The sequence below is a fragment of the Apium graveolens genome, chromosome 1, assembly GCF_009905375.1.
Source record: "Apium graveolens cultivar Ventura chromosome 1, ASM990537v1, whole genome shotgun sequence".
Classification (NCBI taxonomy): domain Eukaryota; kingdom Viridiplantae; phylum Streptophyta; class Magnoliopsida; order Apiales; family Apiaceae; genus Apium; species Apium graveolens.
The window spans coordinates 60134817-60157470 of NC_133647.1; the positions used below are offsets into that span (position 1 = coordinate 60134817).

The 22654-nt window shown below is 35.8% G+C and overlaps 1 protein-coding gene across 1 annotated transcript in view; it reads right to left on the bottom strand.

Moving 5' to 3' along the window:
• LOC141672725 (uncharacterized) overlaps nt 1-15276 on the bottom strand; it is a 37825-nt gene extending 22549 nt beyond the window's left edge. The window contains exons 1-8 of the mRNA XM_074479407.1: nt 15097-15276; nt 8946-9056; nt 4933-5018; nt 2560-4826; nt 1533-2497; nt 1267-1454; nt 645-1185; nt 449-530 (exon numbers count right to left, since the gene is read on the bottom strand). Coding sequence (XP_074335508.1) covers nt 449-530; nt 645-1185; nt 1267-1454; nt 1533-2497; nt 2560-4826; nt 4933-5018; nt 8946-9056; nt 15097-15276 — 4420 coding nt within the window. The remainder of the gene's footprint in view (nt 1-448; nt 531-644; nt 1186-1266; nt 1455-1532; nt 2498-2559; nt 4827-4932; nt 5019-8945; nt 9057-15096) is intronic.
• Nucleotides 15277-22654: the final 7378 nt, after the last annotated feature.

Below are 22654 nucleotides of genomic sequence, written 5' to 3' on the forward strand. Positions count from 1 at the left end.
GATTTGATACATACCTGATATCCCTTGCCTATTCGCTGTACACTCGGAAATAAAATAGTAATCTTATATTTATAGGACTTTTTAGATAAGTCCTATCCATTTAGAAATAGAATATAAATATATCTTTTAAACAAATTTTGGCTAATCACTATCACCAAGAATTTGATTACAACTCCAATACAAAATTCTAGACACTTTTAGAAGTGTAATATAAACATATTTTAACACAAAATTAATATTTTATAAATCTTAATAAATAAATAATTAAATAAAATATCGAGTATTAAAATTTCCCCCTTAAAAGAATTTCATCCTCGAAATTTAAATAACGCACCTGATTCGAAGAGGTACGAATATTTTGAGCGAACAGAATCCTCCATTTGCCAAGTAGCTTCTCGAATATCGTGATTTTTTCAAAGAACTTTCACAAAAGGAATAGTCTTTTTACGCATAACTCTTTCCTCTGTTGCCAATATAGCTTCAGCTTGCTCCTCACAAGATAGATCCTCGTCAAATGTATCTAAATGATACTGAACAATATGATGTGGATGATAAACATACTTTCTCAAAACTGACGTATGAAATACGGTGTGCACTCACGACAACTGAGGTGGTAATGCAACTCTATATGCTACTACTCCAACCTTCTCGAGAATCTCAAATGGACGAATATATCTCGGACTCAATTTACCTTTCTGACCAAAACGCTGAATGCCCTTTGTCGGAGATACCTTTAGAAAGACCTTATCTCCAACTTTAAACTCATACTCTCGTCTACTCTTATCCGCAAAACTCTTTTGTCTAGATCGAGCTTGCCTAAGTTTCTCCAGAGCAAATGATACTTTGTCAGTAGTTACCTGAACTAAGTTAGGACCTTCTAAAAGCTTTTCTCCTACTTCATTCCAACCAGTCGGTGTTCTGCACCTGCATCCATATAATGCTTCAAAAGGAGCCATACCAATGCTCGCCTGCCAACTATTGTTGTACGCAAATTCAACCAATGGTAAATACTCATCCCAATTTCCAAACCATTCTAGTGCACAAGCTCGTAACATATCCTCCAAAGCCTGAATCGTCCGCTCTGACTGTCCGTCAGACTGCGGATGAAATGATGTACTATAATTCAATGTGGTGCCCCATGATTTTTGAAATCCCTTCCAAAATTTTGAAGTAAATCTCGGATCTCTATCAGAAATAATAGAAACTAAAATACCATGAAGTCTAACAATCTCATTCCTTTATGCTAGTGCTAAATTCTCCAAAGACATGTTCCCACGAATCGGTAAAAAGTGAGCAGATTTAGTAAGCCTATCCACAATCACCCATATCGCATCATTCTTCCTCAAAGTTTTCGACAACCCAATAACAAAATCCATGCAAATATTCTCCCATTTCCATGTAGGCAATTCCAATGGTTGTAATAATTCACTTGGTCTCTGATGTTCAATCTTCACCTATTGACAAGTCAAACATTTTGAAACGAACTCAACTATGTCACGCTTCATACCACTCCACCAAAAGTGTTCCTTCACATCATGATACATCTTCGTCTCACCTGGATGAATTGAGAATGGAGATCGATGGGCTTCCTCCAATAATTGCTCCTTAAGTTGCTTATTATCAGGCACACACAATCGGCTACCCTTCCAAATTATACCATGTTCGTCAACGCGAATTTCTAGGTGCTTTCCTGATTCCATTCTCTGTATAAGATACCATATGTCTCCATCACCATCTTGAGCTGCCTTTATCCTAGAGATAAGACTAGGCTCGACATGCATACTAGCTAACATACCATCCGCACCTTCATGATAAAACTCCAAGCCAGACCTTTCAATCTCATGCTGAAGAGGTCGTTGATGTGTCATAAATGCTGCCAAATTTCCAGAATTCTTCCTACTCAGTGCGTCTACAACCTTGTTAGCTTTTCCAGGGTGATACTGAATTCTCATGTCGTAGTCTTTCAAAAGTTCAATCCATCGCCTATGTCTCATGTTAAGCTCCTTCTGTGTAAAGATGAACTTCAAGCTCTTATGGTCAGTAAAGATCTCACACTTATCACCATACAAGTAATGTCGCCATATCTTCAATGCAAATATAACAGCGGAAAGCTCCAAGTCATGTGTCGGATAGTTCACCTCGTAAGGCTTTAATTGCCTCGAAGCATATGCAATCACCTTTCCATGCTGCATCAGTACACATCCAAGTCCCTTCTTTGAAGCATCACTATAAATCACATAACCACCCATTCCAGATGTTAGTGTCAACACTGGAGATATCACAAGTCTCTTCTTCAACTCTAGAAAGTTAGCCTCACATTCCTCGGTCCATATGAACTTGTTACTTTTACGAGTCAATTGTGTCAATGGCATGGCAATAGTCGAGAAACCCTCAACAAAGCGATGATAATAACCAGCAAGTCCCAAGAAACTCCTCACCTCAGTCACAGTGCTAGGTCTTGGCCAATCGGTAATAGCCTCAACCTTAGTTGGATTCACTTTAATTCCATATGTTGAACAATATGTCCCAAAAAGGCAACTTGATCAAGCTAAAATTCACACTTATTGTACTTTGCAAACAACTTGTTTTTCCTCAATATCTCCAATACAACTCGTAGATGTTCCTCATGCTCTTCTTTAGACTTTGAATACACCAAAATATCATCAATGAATACAATCACAAACTTGTCGAGAAAATCTTTGAATACCCTGTTCATTAAGTCCATGAAAACTGTTGGTGCATTTGTCAACTCAAACGACATGACAAGAAACTCGTAGTGCCCATAATGAGTCATAAATGTAGTCCTTGGGATATCACTTTCCTTCACTCTCAACTGATGGTAGCCAGAACGCAGATCAATCTTTGAAAAATATTTTGCTACTTGCAACTGATCAAATAAGTCATCGATCCTCGGCAATGGATACTTATTCTTCACCGTGATTCTGTTCAACTCCCGATAATCAATACAGAGCCTCATAGAACCATCCTTCTTCTTCACAAACAAGACATGTGCACCCCAAGGTGAAACACTAGGCCTGATGAAACCTTTCTCAAGAAGTTCCTGCAGTTGTTCCTTTAACTCTTGCAATTCCAATGGAGCCATGCGATACGGAGCCTTTGAAATCGGTTGCGCACTGGGAAGCAGGTCAATAGAAAATTCCACCTCTCTTTGTGGTGGTAGTCCATCCAAGTCCTCTGGAAACACATCTGGAAACTCACAAACTACATTGACATCCACAAGTTCAGGAGATTCCATAGAAGATTGAATCACATGAGCTAAATATCCTTCACATCCATGTGTAAGCATCCTCTTGGCCTTGATGGCCGAAATAAATTTCCCCAAACCACTAGGTGTAGAACCCTGGAACTCGAACTCGGGTGAATTTGGATCACCAAAAATTATTTTCTTCCTTTGACAATCAATAGTGACCTTATGCCGCTCTAACCAATCCATCCCCAAGATGACATCAAAATCTTGCATTGGAATAGGTAAAAGATCCACAAATAACTTCCTATCATCAACTATGACTACACAATCATGGTACAGAGAGTTCACATATGTATTTACCCCAATAGGGTTACCAATAGAAAATTCTAATGAAAGTGTAGTAGGGGCAATGCATAAATATTTAACATAAGATGTAGAGACAAATGAGTGTGTAGCACTAGTGTCAAATAAGACCGTAGCATTCCTATTGCCAATCAAAAGTGTTCCTGTAATGGTACCTGGGGTATTTACAGCATCCTTTGCGGTAATAGAAAAGACACGTCCACCAGTTTTCTGATTATTTCTCCCATTCTGATCGTTCTGGTCCCCAGACTTCTTCAGTGGCTGCTTGCAATCTCGAATAGTATGGCCCTTCTCGCCGCAGTTGAAGCAGGATCTAGTAATCCAATAAAAAACACCACTGTGCATCTTCCCGCAGTGCTCACAAGATTTTCCTCTATTATGATTTCCAGCTTGAGTCCCTGACTTGTTCTGCTGATTACCTTGACTTCCATTTCTCTGTTGAAAACTGCGAGTGTTGTACCTCTGTTCATTCGGTTTAAATTTGCCGGCAGATCCACCATTTTTCTGAAACTTAGAGGAATCATCATCTCTCTTTCTTTTCTGATTCTGCATGTCTCGCTGTTTATGAAAATCAGTCTGATGAAGTTCTTGGTCTCTGGCACTGTCCACTAAACTATCCATCGTAGTGTAGCGATCAGCTATGATATGGTTACGAATAGAAGTCTTCAAGGCCCACTTAAATTTCATGATCTTATCCTCCTCAGTACCAGCAACAGATCGAGCATACCCAGCCAATCTCTGAAATCTGACCTGAAAGTCCGCCACAGACTCATCTTCTTTTTGAGCTATACTCTGATATTCTCGAGCATACTCCTCACGAATACTGACAGGAAAGTAACGCTGATCAAACTGTGCCTTGAACACATCCCAAGTGACAGTATTCTCATATCCAGCTGTGTGAGAAGCCACCACTGACTTCCACCAAATGCTAGCATCCCCCTCAAGACGGTATATAGCAAATCGGGCCTTTTCCTGCTCAGAACAATTTAAAACCCGAAATATTTTTTCCATGTGATCAATCCACGCTTCAGCATCCATCGGGGTCTTAGCTTCCTTAAAAAAATTAGGCCTTTGCTTCATGAATCGATCGAACATAGTCTGACCTTCCTGATTCTGCCCATTATTATTACCACGAGAATTCTGTTGTTGTCGGGCTGCAACTTCCTGCACCATGTCCATAAAAGTAGCTCGATCTATCACAATTTGATGATGGCCATTTCCAGTATTATTCTGACTTGCACTGCCTCGCGCCATCCTGTAAAACTTTTCTATAAGTGAAAAAATAACACACAGAAGTAATACGATATTCAAATAAAGAATCAAGATTTTTTTTACCCATGCGAAGTCAACCCAAAACTCACAGGTCAATGCCTAAAAGACAGTCTACAAAATCTATAATCGTAGCTCGGATACCAACACTGTAACACCCTATTTTATAACAATAAGACTACATGATATAACAAGATTGAATTATATTAAACGGCAATAATGTAACAAAATTGAATAAAAATCCATGGTTTAATCCTCAAATAATAATAGATAAAGGATGTAAAATCCACTAAAAGATGTTCTCGAATTTATTAAGTCCACTAAGTTGAATCTCAACTAAATACTAGGCGTCACTCATCACTCTTCCCGCTTTACCCCTAATTACCTTCGGAAAGGAAAAAATAAAGAGTGAACCAAATGCTCAGTACGAATACAATCTAAACAATTTATGATGTATAAATACGAATAGATTGTGTCTTACCAACACAGAGATTAAAAATAAAAATGACAAAAAGGTCAAGAATATAGATTTGAAACAATGTATCAATATTTATCGAATCAACATAATATAATTTAAGACAATTGGGCTAACAATAAATCATAAAGTAAGGCTGAATAGCAAATAAGGTGGGTACAAATATGGGCCTCTTACACAAAACTATACTTCCTAAACTCCAATCACCAGCGAAGTATATGACAATGGTTCCTTCTTCGGTAATCCAGAAGAAGAAATAAGGAATGTAAAATACACCCCAACAATATAATAGCGATCATGATCTAATCACATCTTATACCCCAGAGACGCGCTCGTATACTCACCCACCGATACGAGTTGGTGCCTAGTTCACCTTGACTCCGAACTCCATGTGAACATTGTCCGTGATTAACCCACAAAGACCGATCTAAGAGCCCAACAATAAGGTTACAAAGGTTGCTCGACTCGTTGTACGAAACGAAACAAAGTAAAACAATGTCGCACAAAAAATGCGAAATAACAATATGAACAAGTCAAAGCAACAATAATTCCAATAATAGGGAAACTGAAATGAAAATGAGAATGCGTACAAATAGGTACACATTGAGTATAATAAGCTCACAATTTTTATAAAATGGACCAACAATAAATTAAGGAATATTTTATTATTTCAAAATAAGAGAAAAATAGGGAATTCGTACCTGATATAAATATTGAGTTAACTTTAAAATATCTGGAATCAGGGGTGCTGAATAGCCTCTATTTAAATCTAGAAAACGAAATTTAGTAACGAAGTATTAGCACTAATTAGGACGTACATATATAAATATATAGCAGTCAATACTTATTTCAGAATTATACACATATAATAATATGTTATCAATGAAGCCGCTTGAAGCTCCCAACGATACTAATAAAATAATGATTTGACTAAAGAGCCTGAGCGGACTAGCAGAACGGTCACTGCAGGTCTATAATTGATAGTACAAATAGTAATACAACAAGCTCAAGTATGTGAAGTTCGAAATTAATAAGGTTTGTTTACTATTAATAACTAATAAATTGTCATAGTAATTAAATATTAGCTAACTAATTAAAATTAATAAACAACTAGCACAACCACTATATTAGTTCACTCAAATAACTAACAAGTGAAATAAACGGAAAGAAGCGATAGCCCGAATATATCTAATTGGATACACTAATCTATTAATATTAATAATTACTATCATAATCAATACTAATAAAAATTATAATAAAAACAAATCAAAAATAATCTAGTCATTTATAAATGAACTCGGCAACACAAAACCAAATATTTTATCAAATAAGTTAATAAAACATGTGATCAAATGACTAAAGGCCACTTGATCATTCTCTCTGTAATATCATATTAAGCAAGATATTTGATTACAATACTGAATCATGCATGCATAATAAATAAACTAAATAACTGTAGTTAACTTGAACATAAGCAACCACATCAGGGGGGCTATACTACTTTAAGAGAAAATAGCAACATAAGTACAAAAGGTTGTTGTTTTTTTATAAAGAAAATAATCGCGTGGTATTATATAAAAAAAATGATAGAAATAACTATAAAATTTTACTCTCAAAATCTAAGAGTTGTAAAATCATTAACATTATAATAACCAGTCACGTGTTGCATTCAAGTAAAATAATTATAAACACATACTTATAATAAATTACTAATGCACACATAATCATCCAAAATTAGTACGTCAATTCAAATAATAGAATCATACACATTAATAAACTGAATAAACACATTGATAGGATAAATTACACAAAATATATATTAAGAACTTACAATTATATGACTGGATATTTAAACTCCAAAATAGCATATGCGGACCTAGAGATGCACCGCTGAAAATATACACATAAATTATATAATCAATATCTCAAAATAAATATAAGATAATCAATTAATGATCAAGATAGTAATATCAATGGTATAACTCAATTATACTTACCTTTTACTTATAATACAAACTAGAGTAAACACTAGGCAATACCTCTACTCAGGAGTTGCTAGCCCTTGCCACTGCATAACAAAATTCAAAGTGTGGCATGCATATTTAACTAGTGTAAGTAGTGTACATAATAGACTACGCAACTCATTTGATACATACCTGATATCCCTTGCCAATTCGCTGTACACTCGGAAATAAAATAGTAATCTTATATTTATAGGACTTTTTAGATAAGTCCTATCCATTTAGAAATAGAATATAAATATATCTTTTAAACAAATTTTGGCTTATCACTATCACCAAGAATTTGATTACAACTCCAATACAAAATTCTAGACACTTTCAGAAGTGTAATATAAACATATTTTAACACAAAATTAATATTTTATAAATCTTAATAAATAAATAATTAAATAAATTATCGAGTATTAAAGTATTGATCTTTGATGTGATAAGGTATTCCAGTGTGTATAAGTTTATGTATGATTACGAAATTGTGTTGAAATACTTGGTTTATAGTGTGTATATATTTCTGTAGTAGTATTGTATTTGTATGGTTTAATATCTGGGAAATCAACCGTTGGTGGTTTACAAGAAATAAAGCTTACAGCTGAAGTTCAATGATATGCTCAGGGTTCAAGGTTGAATATAAAACAAGATTTATTTTGAATACTAGCAACATGTTATGAGAAGTTCAGGAATATTTGCAATATACCTCGAAGAAAGATTCAGAAGTACTTGCCTTATTACAGATGATTTCCAACTTTACTTGTACTCATCTAAAAGTTTTACTTTTCCATCACTTTCCTTCTTATACTATGCCTTACTTATATTCATTAATCACTTGCCTTCTCTTTCTACGCTTTAATTTTATTTACGGATCACTGGCTTTCTTTTTCTATGCCTCGTTTACTCTGCTAGGCATCATAAGTATCTATCAATACTCAATCTCATAACATTCTAATCATCATATAGACGTCATAAACTTTTACCTACCCTTCATTTTTACCCAAATCTGATTTACCGATTGAAAGTTATGACTAAAACAGTCAAACAGTAACCACATAGGCATATAACACATCAATCAGATAGCACGTAGCACATAGCACGTAAAATATTCGATCAAAATAATTTTTCAAAGAAGCTTCGGGGTCGAAATAATTTTCCAGGTATTTATTACGAATTTTTAAATATTTTTCGGAGTTAAAATAGGTCTCTGAATTATTTAATAATAAAATAATAGGGTTTGAACACCCGAATCTGACTTTAATATAATTTTATAATAATTATCGAGCCTTGAAAATAAATTAAAATAATATCTTAAAGCTCGAAATTATTTTTCGGAATTTTTAAATCCCAAAAGAATATTTAAATCTGATTATTAAATTAATTAAAATCAATTAATAATTTATTATATTAATTATAATTAAAAACTAATTAAAATTAATTAATAAAATAAATCAGATTTATTTTTAAATAAATAATAAAAAAATTCTAAATTTAGAATAAGTAAATAAACATTTTTCTGATTTTTAAAATAACAGAATATTATTTTTGAAATGTTTTTAAATAGGAGGGACTGAATTGTAATTTGTGTGAAAGGTGGGTGATGAAACTGAAGTTTCACCATCACCTTCCATCTCCGCCACCGGCAGCCACGGCCGCCACCATCGAGCTCGCCGGCGACAACCCCTAAACTGCCTAGATCTGCACCAAAAGGTGCAGATCGAATCGTCTGTTTGTCCTGAGTCCAAAAACGGTGTTAAAACATTCAAAAAGATGCTATATTCACCGGAAAATCCGGCCGAACTTTACGCCACCGTCGTCGACCAAACTCCGGTCAAGGCGTTACGAGGCTCCTTTGTTAAAACATCAACCACCAACAGAATCCCCATAACACAATCTATTTACTGATGTAAGTTGTATGTATCCAGGTTTAACGGATCAAAAATCCGGCCAAAAATATGAACTTTCCGGTGAAGTTATTCAAGAACACTGGGAACATTCAGAATTCTGTGAAGAGGCCAAGTTAGCTCTTTTCCACACATATACCTGAAGACCAATCTCTCTGGAAGATGCTTGTGAGCATCAATAACTCTTACTTCTTCTAGCTCATCCAGATAGAGATTTGGATCTTAAAATTCCTTGATGTCACGGATGAAGAGTTGATCTCCCTTGTTGACAGTTGGTTTGGGTTTGGGTAAGGCTCTGGATTGAAGTTTGACAGGCTTGGCCTTTTTTATTGCTCTTGACTTTGTTCTGGTTTGGATTGGGATGTTTAGATTAGGGAGTGACAGGATTTACCAGTCTATAGGTTCATCGTTGTGAATTATGGGTTTGCCATGGAAGTTTGTGTAAGAATAAATCTTGAACTCAGCATGTTCCATTGTGGGTAAGGCTGGTTGACTTGAAGTGGTAGATTGGGTTGGTATGTTACGACCGGCATTTTGTGTAATATTATTTGGGAACTCTGTATAACCTTAGAGTCGATTATAAATATATTTATTGATTGTACATTTGTGTGAATGGAATTTGCTGCATTATAAATTGCTTTATTTAAAAAAATGAATTTTTCAAAGCAAGAGTTTTATTAATTGCTCTTATTCTAGATTTATAGAGAATATTCTTTACTATGGGAAAATTATCTTTTAAAATTATTTCATTTACAAATCACAAAATTGATCTCATAAAATTTCTAAAAATCCAAGTTATTTATGGTACAATTTTTATAATTTTTGAGTTTTTATTTTATTTTATAAAAATAAATCCTTGAAAATTAGTTGTTTAGTAATTAGCAAATTACATGGATACCCTTGTATGCAAATACCCTCTCATTCAACTTAAAGGGATAAAAAGATAATTCCAACCCCACTAACTCTCATTTTACTAGCCAAATTACTTCTTTGTCCTTGCATGCAAAATGACCCAATTCTTGCTAGAGGGTTACTTTTGTCAATTACTAATTCCACTCACATTTAGTCAAATCAAAACCATAAAACAAGCACAAGTTGTCATGATCATTTCATTTTTCACTCCACACTCCACCCTCACCTTACTCTCTCCTCCCTCTCTCTCTCGGCTCCTCCCTCTCGGCCTCTCTTGGCCGAAGCCATACCCCCTCCTTTTTCTTCATTTTTTTTAGTCAAACATCCATCATATATTCTAGTAATCTTACTCCCTATATATTGTTCAAATATAATCCAAAGGGTTTAGAGTGAAAAGTTTATGTGTTGATCTTGCATGTCATAGTTTTAACTAGAACTCAAAATACAATCTTGATTCTCATGGATTTAAGGTTTTATTATTGAGGGAACTACAAGGAATGGTAAAATGCCAAGTCATGAGAGTGAAGCTCTTGTTTTTAATGGTCATTTCCCTTCCATTTCATTCGGCTATGACCATAAGGGAGTTGAATGAATGGTTCTCAATGATGTTTCTTTGTGGCCTTGTTGATTTTGAAAGTTTATGTGATGATAGCTTGGTTTTGGAAGTAAAAACTTGATAAAACCCTTTGCATGTTAAGTGATCATATAGATATGGTTAATTCTAGGCTTGCATGTTGATTTTATGATAAAATTTATTATGGAAATCATATTGTTTTGACTTGTAAATTCGAAGGCATGCATGCATAGATTCAACTCATGCTTTTCGAAAGTTCTTGATCACTTAGATTGATAATTGTTAATAGGCTTTAATTTCAGTTGATTTAAGATATTGATTTTGATTGTTCTCCTTGATATGAGATTTTAATTCGAATATATATGGAAGATTTAAGTTGTTATTTTCGAAAACTTGATGACTTGTAATTAGTGTATTATGTTAACTCTTGTTTTTCTATATTGCACCTTAGGTAAGGACGATCTCCACTAAGCCAATATTGAGTGTGGGAGTAGTAGTTCAGTATATTTTCTTGGTTGAGGTTAGGTTTGGGTTTTGATTGATGTTTGGTTGGGTTTGTCAAGTGAGAATCATGGTGGAAAGGGGAGCATTAGATTCTGCAGAATTTCAGTTTGGTACCATGAGGTTTAGAGTGACATTTCACCTTGTCATTGTCATGCACTTTGAGGCCCAAGTCACCAAAAGTTAGCACTAGGAGTATACATTAGGTTTTAGGTGTTTGTTAGAGGTTTGTAGGTCGTTTGGTTAGGTGCACGAGTGAAAACACAAAATCTGTCCAGCAGGGGACAATTTTGCTACAACTTAGAAATGGGAAGTTTTGACAATGTCATAGGTAGGCCCTCATTAGGACCTTTTTGGCCTTAGTTAGAGGGAGTGTCAGGGGAGTTTTTCCAGCCATAGTTCATAGGATTTGAGTTAGAATCATGTCTCACAAGTTAATTCAAATCAGGACCCTTTTCTGTCCAGAAAACAGGGGAAACATGGACTTTAAGCTTAGGCCTAGGGAGACCCAAGCTAGGCCCTTGAGCCACACCAATTTTGGGAGTTGACTTATGATCAGAAGATTCTAGTGTAGAAGTTTTAGAGGTAAACTTGAAGACTAAGAGTGTCAAATGCACCCAAGAAACCATAGATGTCATCCTGAAATCACTATAATGAGCACATTCACCTATCACATAGTTTTAGAGCACTTATGTGTGAATATTTGGTTGACCACCATAGTTGAAAGATAGATTAAAGTCAGTAGAGTGAAAGGCCCAAGTCATGGTCAATAGGAATTTGATGGTTTAGTAAAGGCACTTCGAGTTAGGAGGTCAAAATTTGGAGTTTTGTCTAGTTTAGCGACCAAGTGACTTAAGTAAGTGGAGTGAGATCATCCAAGCTTAGTGATGAAATATAGTGTGTGCTATATTATTTTGTACTTAAATATGGTATGTGAGCATATGTGGCTATGTGTACTATTATGATTATAAGGTGATTGTAACTATGTGTGTATAAAGGCCTAAGAGCTATTGTGTATAATTTCGATTTACAAATAGGTTGAGTTAGTGAGAATATATTATAATGAGGTTATTCTTATTTGTGTAGGATCTCGAGATGAGGGTAAACTTGCCATTAAAGTCGAGTAAAGCTTCCAGTTGCTCCTACCTGCCAGTCAAGTCAAGCCTTTCTCAAGGCAAGCGATTCAACCTACCTTTTTTTTACACTGTAAGTGTGCGATAACCAGTTCTTAAATATGATGCGAGTATTCTAATTCACCTTGATATACATGAACCAAGTGGTTTCAAATCTAACTTCGTATTATATGAAAATGCCATGAACCCTCAAGTGTTTATTGCATGTAGTTTAACTTTACTTGAAGATTGCTATGCAAGTAAATCAAAAGTTATACCATGCTAGTATACCAAAGTAATTGTGATGTTGAACCATGTACAAGTTATACTCAGTAACCTTATCTTGATACCTAAAAGTCAGTTATTCCTTAACGTTTGTTCATGATTTCTTGATAACCTTATCTTTACCCTAAAGCATGATACTCTGTTATACCTTGAACTGATGCTCACTTTCTTTATATTTTAATACTTATGTCTTATCTGGAACCATTACCTTGAACCTAGTTTGACTTTTTTCCTTCATACTATCCGATAACCTTGCTAAATCTCATTGTCAAAATCCTAGTAAATAGAAACCTTGCAATTCCCTTGATAAAGTATAGTTTAGTGGATCATGGTCTTGAAATTTAGTGGACCTATTCCCAGTACTTCAAAATTGATCTAGAACCCTTGATAAAGATGGTCACTGTTTAACAAATTAACTGTCAATTGACATCAGTTTTTAAAAATAAAGAGTTTAAAATTTGGTTTTCCAGTCCCAAAGGGGCACAAATATTTTCTTTAAATAGTGGATCTGGACTGAGACGTAAGTCCTTTCCGCTCTTAATTTGTAGGCTTAAAAGTTGCCTAGGGATCCCATTAATGTTCTAGAACCCAGCGAGGTTCGGGATTACTTCGCGGTTGTTCACCGGTTGTAATCCGTAGCGTCAGAAAATGGTTTTTGATAAAGAAATGGTTTTGAATTATTTTGCTACAAGTAAATGATGCCATCACCCAAAAGTTTATCTCTTTTTCTTATTAGCTCTTCCTTCACATTGTTATTCTTTTATTTTGTTTTAAGTATTGTATTGTATAGTGCTTGTTGAGCATTTGGCTCACTACTTGCTTTTACCCTGATATTACAGCTAGCAGATATGGTTAGATTCAAGCAGACAGCGCGTAAGACTTGTGATGCCGATTCGTATGTTCGAGCTCAGGTAGAATAAGTGATCGTTTTGTGTGAGGACTCGATATTAAAAATCAGGTTGTAATAGTTAATAGTGTTGGGCTGTTCCCAACCCTAAACTGTAAGATGTTGGATTCAGATGTATTTATTTCCCTTTGTTAACTATTGTAATAAGTTGTATAATATATATTGTTAAGTCGGGGCGTGACATGGTATGTATTCTTCCTTGTCATCATCAAAATCCAGCTTCCTCTTTGGTCTGAATTTCAGTCTTGGTTTCTTTGTATGCTTTGGTTCTTCTTATTTTTCTTTATTCAGAGACTTAGCTATCACAGTAGGCATTTCAGATTTTGTAGTTGCAGGCTTCTTAGCTTGGTTCTTGGCATCTAAGGCAGCTTGACTTTGCTGTTGTTTGAGCCTCACCTTTTCTTCTTTCTTAGCTTCTGCAAACTGTGGATGTCCAGCCATGACACAGACCAATTTAGCATTCCTTTAGATTTTAGCTATTCTCTTCTTCAAGACCGAGTCTCTGGGATCTTTGAGATGAGAAATAGATCTACCAAGCAACTTCTTTTCATCAGGCTTGGGAGTTTCATAGACTAGGTCCAATGGATATTTGCTTGAATTCTTTGGATAATTTCTCTTTGGCTAAAAAATCACATTGGCCTGTGGAGATCTTCTTGTTGAGGGTTGACCCCTTTCCATATTCCCTAAACTCATTTCATTGATTGACATTGATCTCAATTGAGAGAAATATGAGAAATGTTTCACAGCTTTGTTTTGTTTCTCAACTGGACCAAAATTCTTCTCAATGTTCTCATCAAGCTTCTTCTATTTTTCTTTCAGCTCTAGTCAGCTGCTGCTATCTTGATCAAGTCAATGCTATCCAAAACTGGTGGCTTGGAGAAGGTAATTGCTGGGACAATCACTTTACTAACTTGAATATGCACATCCTTCTCCCACTCACTTCCTTGGGTACGTGCATCTTTCTCCCCTTTACTGACTGGGACAAGTGCATCTTTCTCCCTTTTTTTGTTAGCATCAAGTTGAGCAGGGTTTGAGTTTGTGCAGCCACCAAGTTTTGAAGAAGAAGTGCCTTGTGAACTTGGTTGATTTGGATCTTAGTGATTGAACCTTCTAGGGCTTTTATCCTAGTATCCAAAGAATCAACCTTGCTACTTAAGTCAGAGTCCTTCCTGAGTTTCCTGTTAATGTCTCTCATTGTAGTATCAGGAAGGGCAGATTTTATCTTTTCATTGATGTCCTTCTTGACTTGTGCAATATCTGTCTTTATATCAATCACATCTTGACTATGTTGTAGAGCTTAAATCATGTGCAATTGTAGAGATTCCAGATGAGCTTTGAGTAGACTTTTGGTGCTGATACTTTTGGTTGCTTGAATCACACTTTGGGTGTCATGAATTACCTTGAAAAGTGTGGTTTGGAATATCTACATCTCCCCCTATGTCCATGCCTTCTCTTTATCATCCTCACCATCATCACCAAAAGAGTCTTCAGAACCTCCAGATGGATACTCAAAATCATCACCAGCTGTAGAGAGCATGGAATTAATTACATCTTTGGCCCTTAGCATAGATTGTGTGCACCAAATTCAGAATATGCTCAGCAGCCTCATTCCCCTTCCCAGCAAGAACTTGATAAGCTAGATTACGGTGAGTAAATGTCTCAGCATCATAATTAACAGAATCTAAAATAGCTTGTTCTTGCTGAATTAGATGTCCCTTTTCAGCCTCATTGACATCCATTAACACACTAACAATGGGCATTTCCCATTCATCCGTATCTGCTTTTCTTTCATTTTCTCTCTGTTTTTGCATCAAGGGCTCCCCTTGGCTTTCCACCCTCAAACCCTCACCTTCCCTATCTAAGGTGGGACTCTTCTCACTTTCTTTTGCCATGCTGGAAGAAATAACTTGCTTTTGTTCACTCTTTTTCTCTCCTTTTTCTTGAGAGAAACTCAGCCTCTCACTCTGTTCACTCCCTTCCCTCAATCCTAATAGTGATTGAATAACTACTAAGTCATTTACACTTGTAACAATTGTTGAAATTTCAAGTGATGCAGTGTGTTAGATATATTTGATAATGTCATGGCTAATATAATTTATGTTTAGATTTCAGATCTTACTTAACAGGACAAATCAGTACTTAACTGTTGATCAGTACTTATACTGGAAGTCAGGACTTAAGGATATCGGTACTTATGTTATCAGGAGATAATCATCAGAAGATAGATATCAGAACTTAAGTGCTGAAGGACGATCAGATAAGGACAGTAGCTGATTAAAGGAAAGAAGATCAAGATAAACATAAGAAGAGATATGCATGAAGAAGGAATTTCGTGAAGAATGGAATACTTGGAAGAAAAGATATCTGATTGATATATTTTAGGAAGCAGAATTATATTCCATATCAATTAGCGATTATCTTGTAACTGTGTAGTATATAAACACAGACATAGGGTTTACACTATAAGTATTATCATTATTCGAGAAGATTATTCATTGTAACCCTAGCAGCTCTCGTGATATTGTTCATCACTGAGAGGTAACAGTTCCATACTGTAACAGAGTTTATTGTTTCAATAAAGTTTGTTTTCTGTTACTTAAGTTCTTAAAGTTCGATTTGAGTGTACTATACACTGTATTCACCCCCTCTACAGTGTGTGTGTGACCTAACAAGTGGTATCAGAGCCTATCTGTTAACACACATACAGTTAAAGATCCAAACACAATCATGTCAGACACAGAAACTCCAACTAAGCCTACCAAAACTGAGGAACCACCAAAGACACAAATTCAGAGTCGGTATGAGACCATCAGAGTTCCCATACTGAGAACATCTGAATATCCCATATGGAAGGTAAGGATGACCATGTACCTGGAAGCAACAGATCTAGAATACCTTGATAGAATCAAGGAAGGCCCTCACAAACCAACCAAGCTCACTGTTGCAGTTGCAGGTGAAGCAGCAAAGACCGTACCAAAGGAGAAGAGTGATTATACTGCTGAAGATATATCATCAATTGCTAAGGATGCCAAGGTACGACACTTACTGCATAGTGCCATTGATAATGTAATGTCAAACAGGGTAATCAATTGCAAGACTGCTAAGGAGATATGGGATGCTCTGGAAACAAGGTGTCAGGGAACGGAGACAATTAAGAAGAACAGAAAGACAATACTCACTCAAGAGTATGAACACTTTGACTCAAAGATTAATGAGTCATTGAATGATTTATATGATAGATTTGTCAAACTTTTGAATGATTTGTCATTGGTTGATAAAGAGTATGATCTTGAAGATTCAAACCTTAAGTTCCTGTTAGCTCTTCCTGAATGCTGGGATTTGAAGGCAATGATAATAAGAGACAACTACAATCTTGATGAAACAACTCTTGACGAAATCTATGGAATGCTCAAGACTCATGAGCTTGAGATGGAACAAAGAAGCAAGAGGAAATGAGGAAAGTCAAGGACAGTTGCTCTTAAGGCTGAAGAAGAATCCCCCAAAGCAGCTTCCTCAAAGAAAGACAAGGGTAAAGCTCTTTTCATAAAGTCTGATACTGAGTCATCAAGTTCTGAGAGTGATGATGACTCAGATTCTGAAAGCTTGCCTGAGACTGATGCTGATGAGGAGATGATGAAGCTGTGTGCTCTTATGGTAAAAGAAATCACAAAGATTGCATACAGGAAGTTCAGGAAGGGAAAGAAGTTTTCCAGGAAAGGCATAAGTTCTGATAAGAAGAATTTCAGAAGATCTGAAGGAAGAGGAGGAAAGTCTGACAGAGGAGATTACACCAATGTTAAATGCTATAACTATGGTGAGAAAGGCCACATATCTCCTGATTACAAGAAGGTAAAGGGTGACAAAGGCAAGGCTCTTGTCACAAAGCAGAAAAGCTGGACAGACACCTCAGACTCTGAAAGTGAGGAGAACTATGCATTGATGGCAAATGCTGATAAATCAAGTGCTGAGAGCAGTTCTGAAGCTGCTGAAACAAAGGTACCTCAGACTACTTATGCTTTTCATACTGATGATATTAATGAGTTGAGAAGATATCTTAAAACCATGTTTGTTAGTTATAGAGATCAAACTTTAACATGTGAGAGATTAACTTCTGAAAATCTTGCATTTAAGAAAAGAAATGATTTCTTAGAAAAAGAGTTAGTCAAGTTCCATCAAACTCAGAAGGATAGAGATGATGCCTTTTATGTTAGGGATGAAGTGCTAAAAATGAATGAATCTCTAAAAACTGAGGTAGAAAAGGAAAGAGAGATTATCAGGACTTGGACTAACTCTGGCAAAACAACTCAAAATTTGCTAAGTAGTGGAAACTGGAAAGAGGGCTTAGGTTATGGAGAAGATAAGAATGGTAAAGGAACTGAAGAAATTAAGCCTGTTGATAAGCAAAAGCCAAAGTTAAAACCTGTTAAGTTTGTAACTGTAAAGTCTGAAAATGAGAAATCAGAAGTTACAAAGGAATTAACTTCTGACAAACTAAAACAGGAAAAGACAGCTGAAGTGAACATAGGCTTAATGACAAAGAAGCAGCTTAAGCATAAGCTGAAAGATGTTAAGAATGCAAACAAGGTAAAATCACCTAGGAAAAATAGGAATGGAAAGGAAGGTGTGAATAAAAGCAATAATTATAAACCTGTTCCTGATGCTTCTAGGAAAACATGTCATAACTGTGGAAGTTCTAACCATCTGGCTTCTTTTTGCAGGAAGAATAAGAATAATAACTCCTTACCTTCAAAATCAGGAGTTAAGAGTCAGTCTGTTAGATACAAACCACAAAATCCTTGTTTTCATTGTGGTAGTTTATGGCATTCCATTTATACTTGTAAGGAATATCATAGCTTGTACTATGATTATTATCAAATAAAACCTTCTTTGAAGAAAGTTTCCATTGTTCCTTCTAGTATAAATTCTGATTCAAAGTCTGATAGTGTAAGTTCTGATAAGAAAAATGTTAACATAAACTCTGATGCTAAATCCCCTGCAAATGTTAACAAACTTAAAAAGGCCAAAGGATCCAAGCAAGTCAGGATCCTTAAAACTAATAATTAGTGGTCTTTGAGATTGCAGGGCAACAGGAAAAATATTCTAGTTCTGGACAGTGGATGTTCAGGACATATGACTGGAAATAAGGCCCTGCTATCAGACTTTGTGGAGAAAGCTGGCCCAAGTGTTTCTTATGGAGAAGGCAACATTGGAAAAACATTGGGATATGGCAATATCAATCTTGGAAATGTCATAATTAAAGAAGTAGCTCTGGTCTCAGGACTTAAACACAACCTACTGAGTATAAGTCAAATCTGTGACAGAGGTTATCATGTTGATTTCTTTGAAGAACACTGTGAAATTGTGAGTAAATCTAAAGGCAAAGTTGTTCTGAAAGGATACAGGCGTGGTAACATTTATGAAGCAAAGCTTTCAACAAGTACTGATGGTTCTGCAATCTGTCTGATGAGTAGAGTATCAATTGAAGAAAGCTGGAATTGGTACAAGAAACTCTCTCATTTAAATTTCAACAATATAAATGAACTGGTCAAGAAAGATCTTGTGAGAGGATTGCCAAAAACAGTATTTGCTCCTGATGGTCTTTGTGATTCCTGTCAGAAAGCCAAACAAAGAAAATCTTCATTCAAGAGCAAGACTGAATCATCAATTCTTGAGCCTTATCATCTACTACATGTTGATCTATTTGGTCCAGTAAATGTCATGTCTATTGCAAAGAAGAAGTATGCGTTGGTCATAGTGGATGAGTTCACTAGATACACATGGGTGTATTTCTTGCACACAAAAAGTGAAACTGCATCTATCTTGATTGATCATGTCAAACAGCTGGATAAAATGGTCAAAGATTCTGTGAAAATTTTAAGGAGTGATAATGGCACTGAGTTCAAGAATTTGATAATGGAAGAGTTCTGCAAAAACCATGGAATAAAGCAGGAATTTTCTGCTCCTGGAACTCCACAGCAGAATGGAGTTGTTGAAAGAAAGAATATGACTCTCATTGAAGTTGCACGTACAATGCTTGAAGAAGCGAAGCTTCCAACCTATTTCTGGGCTGAAGTTGTGCAGACTGCTTGTTTTACTCAAAATGCAACACTCATTAACAAGCATGGAAAAATACCATATGAGATGGTGAAGAAAAAGAAGCCAAATCTGAAATATTTTCATGTATTTGGATGCAAGTGTTTTGTTCTCAAGACTCATCCTGAACAGCTATCAAAGTTTGATCTAAAAGCTGATGAAGGAATCTTTGTTGGATATCCACTTTCCACAAAAGCCTTTAGAGTCTATAATTTGAGAACAAAAGTGGTCATGGAATCTATCAATGTCTCTTTTGATGACAAGAAGATTACTGGTCTTGAAGATTTCATTGACCATGATCAGCTGAGATTTGAAAATGAAGACTCAAATTCTGATACTGAAAATCCTGACAGTCTAAGTCCTGATACTGTAAACTCTGATGGATTAAACTCTGATGTTATTGAAACTGTGGTAACTACGTCAAAGGAAGATGCACCTATGCAGGGGGGGCATACTCAAGATCCTACCACAGCTCAAGAAACATCAGAACATACATCTGGCTCTTCAAGTTCTGATTCGTCAAGTTCTGATAAGCCAAGTTCTGATAATGCTGAAAATCTAAATACTGAAGACTCCAACTTAGAGAGCATAATTTCAGGGGGAGCATCAGAAAATGAAAATGAAGATAGCATGGATAATGGGGGAGCATCCAGTTCTAGAGACAACCTTCCATCTGCAAGGAAGTGGACAAAATCACATACACCTGATTTGATAATTGGTAATCCTGATGTAGGTGTCAGAACTAGAACAGGTACTTCAAATGAATGTCTCTACAATTCTTTTCTCTCTCAGACTGAGCCAAAGAAATTTGAAGAAGCTCTTCAAGATGCTGATTGGGTGCAAGCAATGCAGGAAGAGTTAAATGAATTTGAAAGAAACAAAGTCTGGACCCTAGTGCCAAGACCAAAGAATAGATCTGTTGTTGGTACAAAATGGGTATTCAGAAACAAAACTGACAGTGATGGCATAATTACAAGGAATAAGGCAAGACTGGTCGCAAAAGGATATTCTCAACATGAGGGAATTGATTATGATGAAACATTTGCACCAGTTGCTAGGTTAGAAGCCATAAGGATATTTTTGGTTTATACTGCTCACAAAAAGTTTACTGTCTTTCAAATGGATGTGAAAAGTGCTTTTCTCAATGGAGAATTGGAGGAGGAAGTATATGTTGAACAACCTCCAGGCTTTGTAGATTCCAAACATCCAGATTATGTCTATAGGCTTGATAAAGCACTTTTTGGACTTAAGCAAGCTCCTAGAGCATGGTATGAGACTTTAGCTCAGTTTCTTCTGGAAAGTGGATTCAACAGAGGAACAATAGACAAAACATTTTTCTATCTCAACCATGGAAAGGACCTACTTCCTGTCCAGATTTATGTTGATGATATCATCTTTGGATCTACAAATGACAGACTTTGCAAGAAGTTTGCCAAACTGATGCAGTCAAGATATCAGATGAGTATGATGGGGGAACTTAGCTACTTTCTGGGCCTTCAAGTCAAGCAGAATGAAGAAGGCACTTTCATTTGTCAATCTAAGTACACCAGAAACTTGCTGAAGAAATTTGGAATGCAAGATTGTTCAAGTGCATCCACTCCCATGGCCACTGCAACAAAACTGGATAAGTATACTGGTAAATCAGTAGATGTTACTGACTACAGAGGTATGATTGGCTCTCTACTATATCTAACTGCTAGTAGACCTGATATCATGTATGCTACCTGTCTTTGTGCAAGATTTCAAGCGGATCCAAGAGAACCTCACTTAACAGCTGTGAAAAGAATCTTTAAATATCTTAAAGGAACAGCTGATATGGGCTTATGGTATCCTAGAGAATCAGACTTTAAACTAATAGGTTACTCAGATGCAGATTTTGCATGCTGCAAAATTGACAGGAAAAGCACAAGTGGAAGCTGCCAATTTCTTGGAGGCAGATTGGTCTCTTGGTTTAGCAAGAAACAAAAGGCAATTTCCACATCAACTGCAGAAGCAGAGTATATTGCTGTAGGAAGCTGTTGTGCACAGATTCTTTGGATGAAGAATCAGTTACTGGATTATGGGTTAACATATTTCAAAATCCCTATTTACTGTGATAATCAAAGTGCTATTGCTATGACAGGTAATCCAGTTCAACACTCTATGACAAAGCACATCAGCATCAGGTACCACTTCATCAGGGAACATGTGGATGAAGGTACAGTGGAATTGCATTTTGTTCCCACAGATCAACAACTAGCAGATATCTTCACAAAACCACTGTGTGAAGCTACTTTTACAAGATTGGTAAATGAACTTGGAATGATTTCAGGTTCTTTCTCTAAATCTGCTTAGTCTTGTTCTGTGTTATCAGACTTTATGCTCAGTATTTACAGAATTAATCTCATTGTGTATTCTGTGCTTAATTGATAAATGTTTTTAAGTACTGACTGTTGTCTGATATATATTTCTCAACTCTGATAAGTGATATGTCTGTTTAAGTAATTATTCAATCCTATGAGGATAACTGTGCTAGATACTGACCTAGTAGTCTTCAATAAATAAATGATTCCATGTAAGAAGTAATTATTTCAGTGGAAATCTTATGACACTAGCAAATTCTGATAATTGAGCTTAGTTGAGTTTACTTTGTATATCTTATTACTAAGTCACAAATTAGAATAATGCTACTCATCTGTTAAGTTCTGATACTAGTAAAACTGTTGAATGTACTAAGTGATGATAGACCTCACTTATCAAAAGAAAAAGCAAAAAGATCAAAGAATAACATCATGTACTCCTTTGAGATCTAGAGTAAAAATGTGGAAGGGACGACCCAAGTGCATTGCTGGTATTAAGTAAATATGCATTAGAAAAGCAAATTATTTTCTTGGTGACTTTTCACACTCTATGATTACTGGAGAAATACACTGATAAAAGCATAAATTCTGATACGCAGTCGTGACTCACTTACACTGAGAAGCCACTGTAACATAGAATTTGAAAAGATGCATAAAATTAGCACAAAATAGTTGAGGTGGACTCATGCATGACCTCATTCATCAG